Source organism: Labrus mixtus, chromosome 23 (genome assembly GCF_963584025.1).
Source record: "Labrus mixtus chromosome 23, fLabMix1.1, whole genome shotgun sequence".
In the NCBI taxonomy this organism is placed as follows: Eukaryota; Metazoa; Chordata; class Actinopteri; order Labriformes; family Labridae; genus Labrus; species Labrus mixtus.
The window spans coordinates 16,885,472-16,899,063 of record NC_083634.1 but is presented as its reverse complement, the minus strand read 5'-3'; the positions used below and the strand labels follow the sequence as shown (position 1 = coordinate 16,899,063).

General features: G+C 42.4%; 3 protein-coding genes across 3 annotated transcripts; all 3 read right to left on the bottom strand.

The window, feature by feature from the left end:
• Window positions 1-101: 101 nt before the first annotated feature.
• LOC132958162 (E3 ubiquitin-protein ligase TRIM39-like) lies at window positions 102-3,647 on the bottom strand. Its single transcript, XM_061030796.1, has 6 exons — window positions 3,035-3,647; window positions 2,533-2,628; window positions 1,956-2,189; window positions 1,418-1,565; window positions 1,307-1,333; window positions 102-1,211 (listed from the first exon to the last, which is right to left on the bottom strand). Exons 1-6 carry the CDS (start codon window positions 3,599-3,601, stop codon window positions 646-648), a joined length of 1,638 nt encoding a protein of 545 aa, XP_060886779.1. The 5' UTR covers window positions 3,602-3,647; the 3' UTR covers window positions 102-645.
• Window positions 3,648-4,845: 1,198 nt separating this feature from the next.
• Window positions 4,846-8,996, bottom strand: LOC132958166 (E3 ubiquitin-protein ligase TRIM47-like). Its single transcript, XM_061030813.1, has 4 exons — window positions 8,887-8,996; window positions 6,375-7,015; window positions 5,465-5,692; window positions 4,846-5,349 (listed from the first exon to the last, which is right to left on the bottom strand). The coding sequence occupies exons 2-4, from the start codon at window positions 6,924-6,926 to the stop codon at window positions 5,323-5,325; spliced, it is 807 nt and encodes a 268-aa protein (XP_060886796.1). The 5' UTR covers window positions 6,927-7,015; window positions 8,887-8,996; the 3' UTR covers window positions 4,846-5,322.
• Window positions 8,997-9,255: 259 nt separating this feature from the next.
• On the bottom strand, window positions 9,256-13,197 carry LOC132958161 (E3 ubiquitin-protein ligase TRIM39-like). The gene is made up of 6 exons (XM_061030795.1): window positions 12,578-13,197; window positions 11,906-12,001; window positions 11,044-11,277; window positions 10,699-10,846; window positions 9,939-9,965; window positions 9,256-9,857 (listed from the first exon to the last, which is right to left on the bottom strand). Exons 1-6 carry the CDS (start codon window positions 13,184-13,186, stop codon window positions 9,325-9,327), a joined length of 1,647 nt encoding a protein of 548 aa, XP_060886778.1. The 5' UTR covers window positions 13,187-13,197; the 3' UTR covers window positions 9,256-9,324.
• Window positions 13,198-13,592: the final 395 nt, after the last annotated feature.

Sequence of the window (13,592 nt, the reverse complement as noted above, 5' to 3'; positions counted from 1 at the left end):
TCTACTCCACCATTTATCAGTGGTCCTAACTGCACTACAGCATTGAGAGAGACTTCATGTCTGTATGTCTATAAGAGCACATTTCATGATAAACCAGCAAAAAAAAAACAATTTTCTCTTTATTTACTGTTAAGAGTCATTGAAGTGCATTTTCTTATTACTTATAAAGGCGTTTTTTTGGTGCAAACTTTTAAGTATTTCATCATATGATGCAATCATTTTTGAGATTGCATCATATTTTGTGTAAAATGTAATTTGGTACATTTTTTTAGTTTCGGTTTCATTTCTAGGGAAAAAAGCTACAAACCACTCTCTGTTCCTCTGCCCTGCTACTGAAACATATCATTGCATAATACAGATTAAGTTTAACATCGGAAATGAACAACTTATTTAAGACATCAAAGGTTAGGAGCGCTGCGTGGGTCCTCAAATAGGCAAACACAGAAGATCCAAGGCACTCCCCAAGGATTTCACATTGTATCTTGCAGATCATTTTAAATGTTAAACTTTTACAAAATTGGAATTGGTTTTTACTTTTCAACCCAACAAGCATTAAAGGGCAGAAATCGACACACATTTCCAAATTAAATTCTACCAAGCATAACTTTTTAACAGCCTGAATTTGATACCCATAACAAATATTCTTCATGACAGATCCCTGTCCTGCTTACACTTTTTCACAGAAGAAATAATCAAGGGATCCGTGTTTTTCTTATCTTGTTTCAAATGGGGACTGAAATATGGGAAGATCCTGCCGTTGAATGAACAGTCAGTAAACGAGTAGATGTGAGATTTGGAAGCCACATCATAAAAGGACACAAGACCCTCCTCATAATCCACAAACACTCCCACTTTCTGAGGCTTCTCTGTCAGGGACAGACGAGCTGGTGGAGATGTCAGGGCTGCGTACTTCTCATCTTCAAAATGCACAGTAACCCAGTACCCATTGTCTGGGGTCAGCGTTAGTTTTCCCTTTCGGTTTGCGTCCCCTCTTGCTACACCCAGATCCCATCCAGTCTTGTTTCTGACCTCCACCTCCCAGTAGGACTTCCCAGAGGTCAACCTGTTAAGACCCAGGACGCTGCCAAACACATCAAACCTCTCTGGAGAATCAGGAACTTTCTGGTCTTCTTCTCCATCTTTGACTTCCTTACCATCATCAGAAAGAATGAGGTGTTGGTGCGCAGTGGCTGGATCCAGCCTCACATCCACTGTTAATAACACATTTGAAATAACAGTCACATCTTATCCACAAAGCCAACATTTTGAAGGATATCATTAGAAACAAAAATAGTAAATCACCCACTTGTGAACTTTGGAATTCTTTGAATCTCTGTAAAGTGGAGAAATGATTGTAGATCACTCGTAATGTCAACATTTTTCACTTTCAACCATACCACCATGATATAACTCTTACCAATGGGGGTCAGCCGCTCCAGTTCCTGTTGAATTGATTCCAACATGGCGGTCGTGATTTTTCTCATGGTGCCAAATGACAGTGACGTGTCCAGCTCTACCTCTGGGCAATCTTTGATGTTGTCCAGGTCTTGAAGAGATGGGTACTTCTGGACAGGGAAAGACATCAAAAGAAAAAATCTGAGATAAACCCAACAAGCAGTCAAATGGACATTTAGACTGCACTCTGTCACTAAGCATTGGGCCTACCCTTCAAAAGAAGGTCAGTTGTCAAATGGGGTGGAAGAAGAATGTAGTAGTCCTGATATTAGCATCAACAGAACAATCTACATATTGGATGTATTTAGCTTGGAAATATTTTTAAAGTATCAAGGGAAGTCCCAAAGCAAAGGCAGGGCTGAGGGGATTGAAATAGGATTGGGCCAAGTCCCAGAAATTTGAAAGGCTTGGCTGTTGTTCATCTTCTCAAAAGACAGACATTTTCTAAATGATTTGAAGACATATCAGCAGCTGTACATTCTCTAAAAATGTCCTTGCACCTGTAGGAAAAGGATGTGATCCTCAAGTGCAGATATATCGTCCAGCTCAGAGATGGTTTTCTCAAGCCGGTCAACCTCTGCTTTCATCTTCTTCTCGATGTCTTTTGCCTCCTTTTCCACAGCCTGCCTCCTGTCCTTTAGCGGCTGAAGGGCTCTGTCACGGGTTTCCTTCACCATTGCAATCACAGCTGTGAACACAGCATCAATATCCCCATATTCATCGTGCAGCTGGTCCTGAAAATGGAAGCAAAGCAAGGATTGTTCATTGCACAAATGACTATTTTCTTGATCAATTTTCAACAACACATATCACTTGAAAAGGTGATTCTTGGACAAGCTGTTCCAAAACCTTTGCCATGTAAAAAAAAGTGTAAACTGTTCCATTGCTACTACATCACTGGTCTGAGATTTTGGCCCAATAGGCAGCATTATCATTTTTTGGGACAAATGGATTTTGTGACAGTTCCATTTTATCGCATATTTGGTAACTTGTCCAGTTTTGATGTTCACAGACTGGTCCGATCCGTTTTTCATAGGTCAATCCAGGATCAGAAAAATTCCTTCCCTTGCGCCTTACCTCACAGCTCTCAAGAGATGCATTAATCTTATCCATCCGTGTTCTTCTGTTTTCAATTTTCTTTTGAAACTCAGTCTTGGGGTTTTCAAGCTCAGCCTAAAAAAAAAAAAAAGGAAAAAAATAGTCAATATCCTCTTTTTGTTTAATCAAATCAATCACACCAATTACCGTGCAAGTTCTATCTGTGGTCATGCTGTCATGTTATTTCCCCTTTAAACCATCATGCATTGTGTTGATATTGCCATGTATTAGCTAACAAAACAAAGGTACTCCTGGAGGCGTCCATGTTGCTTGTGACCACAACTGGAGCCAGTTTGCTCTGGTGTGACGTCATTACGAGCTCCGAGTTCCAAGGTAAAAGGAACGCACCAATAAGCATGGAAATCAACACCTTTTATCACATGTGTGATTGTATTCCTGTTTCACCATGTTTGCAACTTAATAGAGCCGACCACAGTGGACTTGTCAAGATTTGAATAATAAAAAAAAAGATATGATTCACCTTCTTCCTGCTCCATTCTTCTTCAGTAGGAACCACCTCCTCCTGGTCGTCTTCCATACAGAGGACACAGATGCATCTCTCCTTTGTCCTGCTGTACAGCTCTAAAGGGCGTCCATGCTGCAGACAGGCCCTCTCATCCAAGTTCTCCACAGGTTGCACCAACTTGTGGCCCTTTAACCTTTGAGTCGCAGAATGATTCTGCAGGTGGGTCGAACAATACGAGGCGAGGCACACAAGGCACGACTTCTTGGCTTTCAGCTTTCGCCCTGTGCAAACGTCACAGGCCACTTCTCCGGGCGCCCCAGCGTACTCATCTTTTTTCTCTGGGATCTTTTTTTTAATCTCTTCAGCGATGTTTTTCAGGGCGATGTTCACATCTGGGGTTGTGAGTAGAGGCTTCATACACCGGGGACACGTCATGTAAAAGTTGCTGAGCAGACATTTCTTACAAAAGGAGTGGCCACAACGTGGAGTGACAGGATCCACAAACACATCCATACAGATGGTGCAAGTGACGTGCTTCTCGATTGAGCCAGTGTCGCAGGGTGATGCTTGAGCGGAGGCCATATCTGCGTAAAGAGATCATCATGAGGTTACTCAATTTGAAATGTAATATGTAATCAGATATAAGTCCTTATATTCAACAAGGTATTATCCGAGGTTGACATAGAGCAATGCTTTCCACCTTTGGAGCCTAATTCAGATGTGCAGGGTAGCCTATAGAACCTGTGTTCTTACTCTCTAACAGGTTAAACCCCCAACAGCATTTTTTTGTTAGTTCCAGACCTGTTAGCTTACTTGTATACCATAAGTCTAATTACAACCATCTGCATTTTGGTCCTACCCCAGCTGCCCGAATCGTGTTTCACCCTTCTATCCAATTGTAATGTTTCTTTTAGTTAAGTCTGTCCTTTGCATATCTCGAGACACTTTCTCCTGATCCACCTGACACCTGGCAGGTTTATTACCAATCACATCCTGCCCTGCTGATTTCTGACTGGTCAGATGCATTTCTGACATGTTTAATGTTCTGGTTGTATGACTTTATACTGGTACAGTGTGGGATGAAATTCCAACATGACATACTGTATGAATATAATGCCCATGAACACACTGGGGTTTAATAATTATAATATTAACAAGTACTCAATTAGTAAACAGGTTTCAAAAGAATTTTAAGAAAATAATTGGCTGATTTTTCCATTTAAAAAACATTTAATATACTCATGAATGATAATGTTACCTTTCAGCTCTTACGGTGCTCCTTATCAAACAGCCTTCTTTCACTTTTCTCACTCGACTCATAAAGTGTGTTTGGCTATGTGTGTGTGTGTGTGTGTGTGTGTGTGTGTGGGGGGGGGGGGGGGGGGGGGGGTGCGTTTGTGTGCATGTTGCTCAAGATTTATGTTGACTGCTAGAAAGGAATTTCAGACATTTTCATTTTCAGTTATTCATCAAAAGGTTTAATTTAAAGAATGATGGACTCATTTTCCACTCAAATGACTCAAATGAAAAATAACTGTTTACATACATACAGCTGTAAGAATAGAAATGTAAATAGTTTCTGCTTTAAAAAACATCACATCATCCATTCAGGCATAAATTACAGTCATACTAGGATTAATTCTCATTGAGCCTTTAGCATCAAAGATCAAGTGCAGTTTTTCAGTTTAGTGTCTGTCTTGTCCAGTGATGTTACAGTCCTATCAAATCATCATTTAAGTTGTATTGGCATATCATTGTTGTTATGTTCTTAAATGTAACAGTTCATCATGATAATACCGTAAAAATAAATATATCAAATACGTGTTTTCATTTTGAAAAACAGCTTTCTGTTTGTGTGTGTGTGTGATGAAGTCGGGCCACTGTCTTATCTCTCTGCTAAACAGAAGGCTGCCAGCAACTAGTTAGCTTAGATAGCACAAGAACTGGACTCCCTGGCAAACAGCTGATTGGCTCTATCATATATGCAGGCAATGATAAGCAAAAATGTTTGTGTGAACTGATATGTGAAAGTTACAATTTGGCTTTCTACCAGTGTGTTGTGGCTCGCATGTTTTGCTTGGCACTGAAAGGTTACTTCCTGGTAAACGAGTGGTTTTACTCAATTCAAAAGGGAATCCTTACAAAGTTAGCATAAAATTAAGCTAATGCCAGCTTTTTTTACAATGTTAACCACTTGTTCCAATAATTTGCCTGGAAAGCCTATCGCCGGTTTTGAAAAGCATGGCGGTCCTTTTGTTCCAGTGCTCTTGAAGATAAACCACCAGATGAACGCGGTAGTCGAATTAGGTTGACGTTCTGTGTAGAAATCTCTGTAAGGACAAGAGAGAGAGACTCCATTAAAGAATCAGGTGTTGCCATTGTTAAAAGTCACAAATATAGCGGATTAGTGGATTCATTAAGTCATCTTTGGACCACAAAGCAGACCTGCAGGAAGTGGATGCTGTCTTCTGTCTGTGAGAGCTGCTCTAGCTCAGTGTTTCTCCTCTGCAGTTGAGCGATTTCCTCCTCGAGCTGCCCGACGAGCTCTTCATTTTGCGCCCACACCTCCTTTCGATTTTCCTCACCGAGGTCTGCCAGCTTGATTTTCTCAACTTTGCTTATTTTCTCTTCAATGGCTTGCTGAAGTTTGATCTTCCTCCATTTTAGTTTAATCTGTGGAAATAAATATTTTGTCAGCTGAACTGATGGCATGCATCAAACTACATTCACATTGTTATCTCTGGGGGAAAAGGTATTATCCATCAGTGTTAGAAATTGGAAAAAATGTGTTGTATTCCTCAACACTCACATCACTCGTGCAAATATCTTGTTTGTTCCTTTAACAGAAAAACAGACGTTCTTTCACATCATTCAGATGATCTATCCATTCGGTACAGTCCCCATTTATTGGCTTTCCACCGTCAAAAGTTGGGAATGGTACCATAATAAGGGATCCATACCGTCCTACTTTTTTGGTACCCTTATGTTGGGGTGCCAAGGGTACAGATCCAACCTTAAACGGTCCCTTGTTTACTGTGCCCCTGTTCTTCTTGAAAATTTAACTTAATTAATATCGGGTTACACTGTGTTGGGCTGCTATGATGTCACACTATTACATAGCTGACGCGGCTATCTCCATCTGGCCTACACTCCGCTTACTAAATAAGTTTACTGTTGGCTGTGGAAACGTAAACAAGTTCAGGGTTTACTGTACCAAACTGTACTGAACCAAACCGGACTGCTTGGTGGAAACATGGCTTTAGTTTCCCTGCATATTTAGGTTAGGCCTGACAATAAATATGGAGTGACACAAATAACTGAACTTAAAATGTTTGCTGGTGTGGTGCTCCTTTACCTTCTTCTTTGTAACTTCCTTGTTAATAGAAACAATGTGATGGCCCCTGTGTTCTGTCTGGGCACACATGGCACAGATACATGTTCGATCACTCCGACAGAACCGACTCAGCTGCTTTCCATGCGCTCCACAAACAGAGTCCTCCAGGTTCTTCAGCACGCTGATCAGAAGATGGCGCCCGAGATGTTCGTCCTGGTAATGTGGCTCCAGGTGAGTGGCACAAAATGATGCCATGCATTCCAGGCAGGATTTGACGGCTCTGTACTTGGCTGGGCAGAAATCGCAGGGAACCTCTCCAGATTTGAAAGGCACAGTTGCGTCCCCACTCGGGGAATGTAGAGTTTGGTCGGTTTTGAGCTGTGGCCTGATTGGGAAAAGGGCTTTGCAGAGGGGGCACTGACAGGCCCCATGAATCCTCCAGAATTCACCTATACATCCCAGGCAGAAGCGGTGTCCACAGGGAAGGGACGCAGGACTGGTGAACCCGTCCAGACAGATACAGCACTCGAACAGCTCTGACATTATCTTCAAGCGTATCGTCTGTCTTTGCATGTGTGTGCGTGTGCACACATTTGGTCTGGGTTGGTGAGGTATTAGCACGCACAGGTGAAGATGTATTCCACTGGGAGTTTACAGTGTATCTGCACAGAATAGGACACACGTTAGCACACATTTGATTCACAATACTTTTTCTGTAGTTTCTCTTTGGTGTTAGCATTCCGAAACAGCTGAACAAGGATGATTTATGTAACTATATGTATTTCTTGATAAAATTAAATCAAGAAAAATGGTATGTTCAGACATTTGAAGGGCTCAACTGTGAAGAAGGACCTCTGAATTTCTGCATTGAGTCACCAGAGTTGAGCTAATTTAAAAACGTATCAACTATTAAAAAGTCTCCATTAGCTATAGGTCTTTATATTGTTAGTCATTGTATGGTTTTATTGCTTCCATAAATGCCAACCTGCCCACTCACACCTTGGTGCCGTCATCATCAGTCGAGTTTTGGACCCAAATTGCGCAACAACACTACATAATACACATATAGCCTACTGTACATAGGTTTTTAGCTGAAAAAAGTTTGGTCTGTCAATAGTAGTGAACCATTACAGAGAAGAATTGTGTGAGGGTTGTGTCAAACTTGACAAATTGCATGATGCATGAAAGCAATATTTAAGGTTAAAAACTCCAGCAACCCTTTAAAAATTTAGAAATATTTTTTTTATTATAGCAAAATTGACTTTTGACCCTCGTCAGGTCTACACCCTTTCAAGCACATCTTTACAAGTAAATTATCTTATACACAAGGCAATCACTGTGTGACAATGGATAAGTGCCTTGTATGGATTGGTTCAAAGCATTCGGCTACTGCAGAAGAAGTGCTAATCGTTGAAGATGGGTGTAAAACAACCTAACACCGTTTCTGAACAAGATTCACAGGAGAAAATCTCTGAAATGGCCGGCAACTCCAGGGTCAGTTTGGACCAATCTCAAACATCAACTGAGCACTCTGATCCCTCTGGCTCCTGTCACGATTCTGCCGCCGCCGAGACAAAAGGTAAGGAGCAGCTCCAGTTGTTTGTCACCCTGCTGACGGTGAGAGTGCTGACCAAGTGGGTCGAGAGTGGGTCGCCCATACAAAGAGACTGTTCAACCAGACCACGGAGCGACTCGTGGTCAGGGAAGGCTCCTGCCCAGAGGTGAAGAGCCTCAAGACAGTGTGCAGGGCTGTGCTGAGAGACCTGGAGAAGCAGTTCTGTGGCAGGTGCATGCTGGAATCTGTGATCTTATTAGAGGATCCAGCAGTAGACGCAATCATCAGGAAGTCTTTGCAGGCTCATGTCAAACAGCTTTGTGATGAGCCTGCAAAGAATGCTGCCTCCACGTGGTGTAAAGACCTCCTGCAGATGGTGGCATTTTGTACGGGTTTACTCGCCGCCTTATCTTTAGCCGCACTAATCTACAGGACGCAAACAGCTGCGTGTGGATGTGGTTTGAAGACTTATCAACTAGAAGAAGAAATATCAACTGTCTCAAACCTCTATAGAGCCACAGAGGAGTTCAGTGTTTAAAGAGGTGGGAGTCACAGCCTCTTAAGGTATTGTAATGTCTTTTTATTACGCTGTTCTAACTGTGGTGGCAGGGGCTTTATGTGTTTATCATGGAAAAACGTGTATTTAGTGGAGCTTTGAAGTTACTGCGTTAGAGCCATGAGGTGATTGGCCAATCAGAATCAAGAATTCTCTGCCGTAAAGTGGTGTCTTTATTGCTGTATGTTTCAGCAGTCTTAGCAGACGGGTTATTAACTTTATAAAAAGTCAGGTTGTGGATTTTTGTCCTACGGTTGCAACTGACTCACTCATTATTTACGTGAACTGTAAACAATGAAGTGTGTGTTTAATGATCAGCACTCAGCGTATCAGTTCTGTAAACTTACAAAAAATGACGGCAGTTATCAAAACAAAACTTATAAGAATTAAATCATCACAATTTAATCATGAAACTCACATACCTTTCCCATTATCACTGCACCAGCGCGTCCCTCCTGAGGCTCTAACAGTGTGAGTCGTCGTTACATGTTCTTCCTGTGTACCGGTTATTACTTACAGTCTACAGTAAAGACACACCCATCACTGCTGAGAAAGAGGGCGGTCCTGTTGGACTCATTGGACTCATAAACCTACATACACCTGATAAAACAGGTGGAGACATTTACTCGTAACATTTCAGCCACACAGGACAGAAAAAACAAACATGCTAATATGAAGTTGGCCACCTTTATTCTCATGAATCAAAGAATTACCAATAATGACATCATTGCAAAGTCAATTTACTGACATTATTCTATACCTTTACCTTATAAGGAATCAGTTGCAAAGCAAAGCGTTACTTTGTTTATTGTTTATTTTCAATCCTGAATGAGAGAATAAATAAGAGAAAGCCGAGATGCTTAATCCACCATGGAGGAAATAACCAACGGCTCAGATTTCTTGGCCCTGCTGTGCAGATAAAAGTACGGGAATACTTTGCCCGTGAAAGATTCCCGCGTGAAGGAGTGAATGTGCAACTTTCTCTCCACGTCATAGAAAGACACTCTGCCTTCGTTATAGTCCAAATACACGCCCACCTGTCTCGGCCTGGGACACAGGTTGAGAGCTGTGTAGGGTGTACAATGGACTTGATAATCAAAACCTCGCTTTCCTATGGCGAAGAAGCCATTTTCTCTTCTCAAGGCCACCTTCCCTGTTCTGTTTGCGGTTTCCGTGGCAACGCCAACATCCCAGTTGTTTCTCAGCCCCACTCTGACTTCCCAGTAGTGACGCCCGGACGTGAAGCCCTTCTTCCCCAAAACCATGGGACAGTCAAACCTCAAAAAGTCATCCGACGACGATAGGCTGGCGTTGCTGAAGTACTTCAAACGTTTCCCCGCGTCAGACACCACAAGGCCAGAACCAGCAGTGTCATGGTCGAACGTCACAGACTCTGAGGAAGTACAGGTAAATGTAATGGTCACCAATAATCCAAATCAGGGACAAATGTATTTGAATGTATCCATAATCTTACCTTTATATTGTCTCATCCTGGTCAGCTCTGTAAATATAAAAAAACAAGAGAGTAATGGGTAACTCATGAAGCCTGGCGTCCTCTGTACAATTTTAGGTCGATTTAGACCCGATGTTTGAGTCGTACGACTGATTTTAAAATCAGGCCAAATTTTAAAATCAGGCCAAATTTTCAGCTTGATCATGCGTCGTTAGTTGTGCAGTAAACACTGAAACACGACGGCAAATCAGTCTTGACACTGATCAGCTGCTCCGACAGGTCGGATGATTTTTCTGGCATGTTTGAAATTTTGGTCAAAAAACTGCACACACTTCGACGTCCGAAATCACCGTGGCAACAGCAGGCATGCCTGCTTAATCTGTCTACTCCCTCCAATCATGAAAGAAACGTTGGCAGGAAATATTTGTGGACCTACCTCCAGCTGACATGGAATAATTGTCATGATTTAGCTGCTGCTGAGCTTGAGTTTATTGTTGATGCTAATGTGTGTGTGTGTGTGTGTGTGTGTGTGTGTGTGTGTGTGTGTGACAATTGAAATACGCATACTGTCAATCGACAATTGTGAATGCTCTGTCCAGATTTATCTCGTACAGTGTGAGCTCTCAGGTCCTGCCCTACAATCAGATCGTACAGTGTGAGCACACAAACTGTGAGCTTCAGTCGTGCAGTGTGAGCTGATATTCTGCCACAGTTTTTATACAATCATTCAGTGTACGCCAGGCTTAAGGGAAGTGAAATAAAGCCGTTTTTTTTTTTTTACCTGTTTCCGTCAGAGTTTTCAGCACGGATTGAAAATCAGAAACAAGATGAGTCATGGCTCTCCTCACCGTCTGCACGCACATGTCTGAGTAGACACTGATCTTAGACCAATCCTTCGTGCCTGACATGTTGCTCACAGTCTGCAAGTTCTGAAAGGATTCACAAACACATGACCATAAATGCCACATAACTGGATTTCATCTATTTTTAAAGCCAATAAACAGCTGAGTCATTTCCCCACTCTCTCATCCCTGTTTTACGACTCTACCCACTGCCCTGTTCTCTCTACAAACATTAAAAAGTCCAGGAAAGGAGAGTTAACTAGATATTAAAGAACATTTCCAACCTGCAGGAGGTGAAGGTGGTCGTCACTTTGTGAGAGCTCTTCTAGCTCAGAGTGCTTCCTCTGCAGTTTGCTGATTTCCTCCTGCAGCTCTTCTACCATGGCTATGTCCTTCTCCTGGGATTTTCGTAGCTTCTCTTTGATGTTCAAATTCAGTTTAGTTTGCACCTCGTGCACTCCATTCATCAGATGATTGAAGAGCGTTTCGCTGTCCTCCATCTCTTTGTTTGCGCTCTCCTAAAACAAATAAATATTCAATCGTGTCATCAGAGATATACAAGTGTGGTACATGTGACGATTGCAGTTGGAGTTTCTTTCCAGAGTGCTAGTACTCAAAATCAGTCTTGGTCTCAAGACCGGTCTGGAGACCACTTTTTGAAGTTTCTTTTCTCGGAATCCAAAGCATTTTTACACGGTCTCGGTGTCAGACTGGACGTACTCCGGATTTTAAATCAAGACTTACGGTCTAAATGAGTGACACGCCCGCTACACACAAGATGATGATTTTTCAGTGACATTTATAGTCTTGGTCTTTGTCTCGGTCTCGCCTGGCCTTGGACTTGGATTTTGACTCTTACTCGATCCCTAATTGACTTTGTCTTGCCTTGGAGCACTCTGGTCTCGGGCATGTCTTGGTCTCAGTTAGTGTGGTCTTGGTCTTGACTTGGTCTGGACCCGGTCTCGACCCCTAAATATCTTGGTCTTGTCTCGGTCTCGGAGCACTCTGGTCTCAGGTATGTCTTGGTCTTGCCTTGGAGCGCTCTGGTCTCGGGTATATCTTGGTCTTGCCTTGGAGCGCTCTGGTCTCGGGTATGTCTTGGTCTCGGTTACTGTGGTCTTGACTACAACACTACTGAGTACTCACCCTGCGCGTTTCAGACGAGTTTGTGAATTCTAGGATCTTTTCCATTCTGTCCTCAATCATCACTTTGATCGTTGCCTTCTTGGACTCAATATTTTCCTGAAAAAACAACATTTCAAGACAAAAGAGTGATTTCCTCTTTAGCTGAGCCTGCACAACAAGATTTCACACAAACAAAGACAATGACAGAAAAATACAAATCTCTTCACTTACTTTTATGGTAGTGTTTGACTGATTTAAGAGACCATTACACAACCTTGCCAATGGATCTTGCTGAGTCAGAGTTTATTCAACAGGTGATTTATCTCCCCAATAAAAAAAACTCTTATCTGAATCAGTAGTGAACGGCTACTGACATCGGTTCATATGCTAATGTGATAATGTCTGTCAACAGGGCGATGTTGTACTGGTGCAGCATGGTTAGAAAACATGGTTGTGAAGACACAATAATGGTGAAAGTCTAATGGACATAATGGCACATTCTAAGGTAAAATAACACATAACTCAATTGATATACGGACAGCTAAGTCTCAAAAGCTAATTTAGCATTTAGCCAATACCTAGCTTGAAGTTTATGCCTATAGGCCTTTACATCTCCTATGTTTCATCAGAGAGACTATCAGTTGACTTTGAGCTTATTCTTTGAGTTTCATTAAACAAACAGGAGTCTCTTACTTTCTGCCGAATGCCTTCCTCATCAACAGGAACCGTCTCGTGGTCTTTGTGGTCGGTCTCGCTGCACAGCAGACAGATGCACACCTGTTCCTCCCTGCAGAAAAGCTCCAAAACCCTCTCGTGCTTCTCACACATCCTCTCCTCCAGGTCCTCCACGGGATCCATCAGCTTGTGTCTCATCAGGGACGGGACTCTCCGGTGGGGCTCCAGGTGGGCTTCGCAGTACGACGTCCAACAAACGAGGCAAGACTTCAACGCCTTGAATTTTGTCTCCGTGCACACATCACACTTCACCCGCCACGGTGCATCAGCGCTTTCAGGGGTCTCACATTTCCTCCTCTTTATTTGGGTGGAAATCTCCTCGATGACCTCGTTTGTGGAGATCTCGGGTCTCACGTAGAATCTTTTATTACACAACGGGCAGTGACATATTTCGCTCTTGTCCCAGTGATCGCTGAGGCAGGTCTTGCAGAAGTTGTGACCACACGGGGTGGTGACTGGGCTGCTGAAGACGTTGAGACAAATGGAGCACTGGAAATGATCCTCTGGCAATGAAGCAAAAACACTGAGGGATGTCATTATGAAATCTGTTGGAGAAAGTTTGATCATAAGAACCTTTTTTTCTCTGATTTATAAATCATGTATAGCATGATATGATAGCATGGGACTAAAAGTTCTGTAGTTTGAGGGATTTCTATTTGTAAGCTTAGTAACCCCGCCCTGCCCAGTGACTCAGCTTCACATGAGTCAGCTTACATCTGAATCCTGCATCACATTCGTAAAGTTTTGTTTTTTAATCAAAAACATCAATGAAGCGGCAGAACTGTTTAAAATAATGACTCACCCTGTTTCTTTCAGCTCCAAACTAAGCAATCATGGCACTAGAGACAATCCAGTGATCATCCTGAGAAGCCCAGAGAGGCTGAGACAGACCCACTGACTTTGGTGGGTGTGGTTTCAGTAAAAACGAAACTTAAGCAGTTTTGAAGAAGCCCCATAGAGAGACATTTGAGAG

What these genes read in the sequence shown, in the direction of transcription:
- LOC132958162 (XM_061030796.1), bottom strand. Translation starts at nt 3,601, where the DNA reads ATGGCCTCCGCTCAAGCATCACCCTGCGACACTGGCTCAATCGAGAAG. An exon ending in AAGAATGGAGCAGGAAGAAG is followed by an intron (nt 2,629 to 3,034) that starts GTGAATCATATC and finishes TTTTTTTTTTAG; the next exon opens with GCTGAGCTTGAAAACCCCAA. An exon ending in AAGAATTCCAAAGTTCACAA is followed by an intron (nt 1,212 to 1,306) that starts GTGGGTGATTTA and finishes TGTTATTAACAG; the next exon opens with TGGATGTGAGGCTGGATCCA.
- LOC132958166 (XM_061030813.1), bottom strand. Translation starts at nt 6,926, where the DNA reads ATGCAAAGACAGACGATACGCTTGAAGATAATGTCAGAGCTGTTCGAG. An exon ending in AGGAAGTTACAAAGAAGAAG is followed by an intron (nt 5,693 to 6,374) that starts GTAAAGGAGCAC and finishes TTATTTCCACAG; the next exon opens with ATTAAACTAAAATGGAGGAA. An exon ending in ACAGCATCCACTTCCTGCAG is followed by an intron (nt 5,350 to 5,464) that starts GTCTGCTTTGTG and finishes TTGTCCTTACAG; the next exon opens with AGATTTCTACACAGAACGTC.
- LOC132958161 (XM_061030795.1), bottom strand. Translation starts at nt 13,186, where the DNA reads ATGATCAAACTTTCTCCAACAGATTTCATAATGACATCCCTCAGTGTT. An exon ending in AGGAAGGCATTCGGCAGAAA is followed by an intron (nt 12,002 to 12,577) that starts GTAAGAGACTCC and finishes TTGTTTTTTCAG; the next exon opens with GAAAATATTGAGTCCAAGAA. An exon ending in CAGGATGAGACAATATAAAG is followed by an intron (nt 9,858 to 9,938) that starts GTAAGATTATGG and finishes GTACTTCCTCAG; the next exon opens with AGTCTGTGACGTTCGACCAT.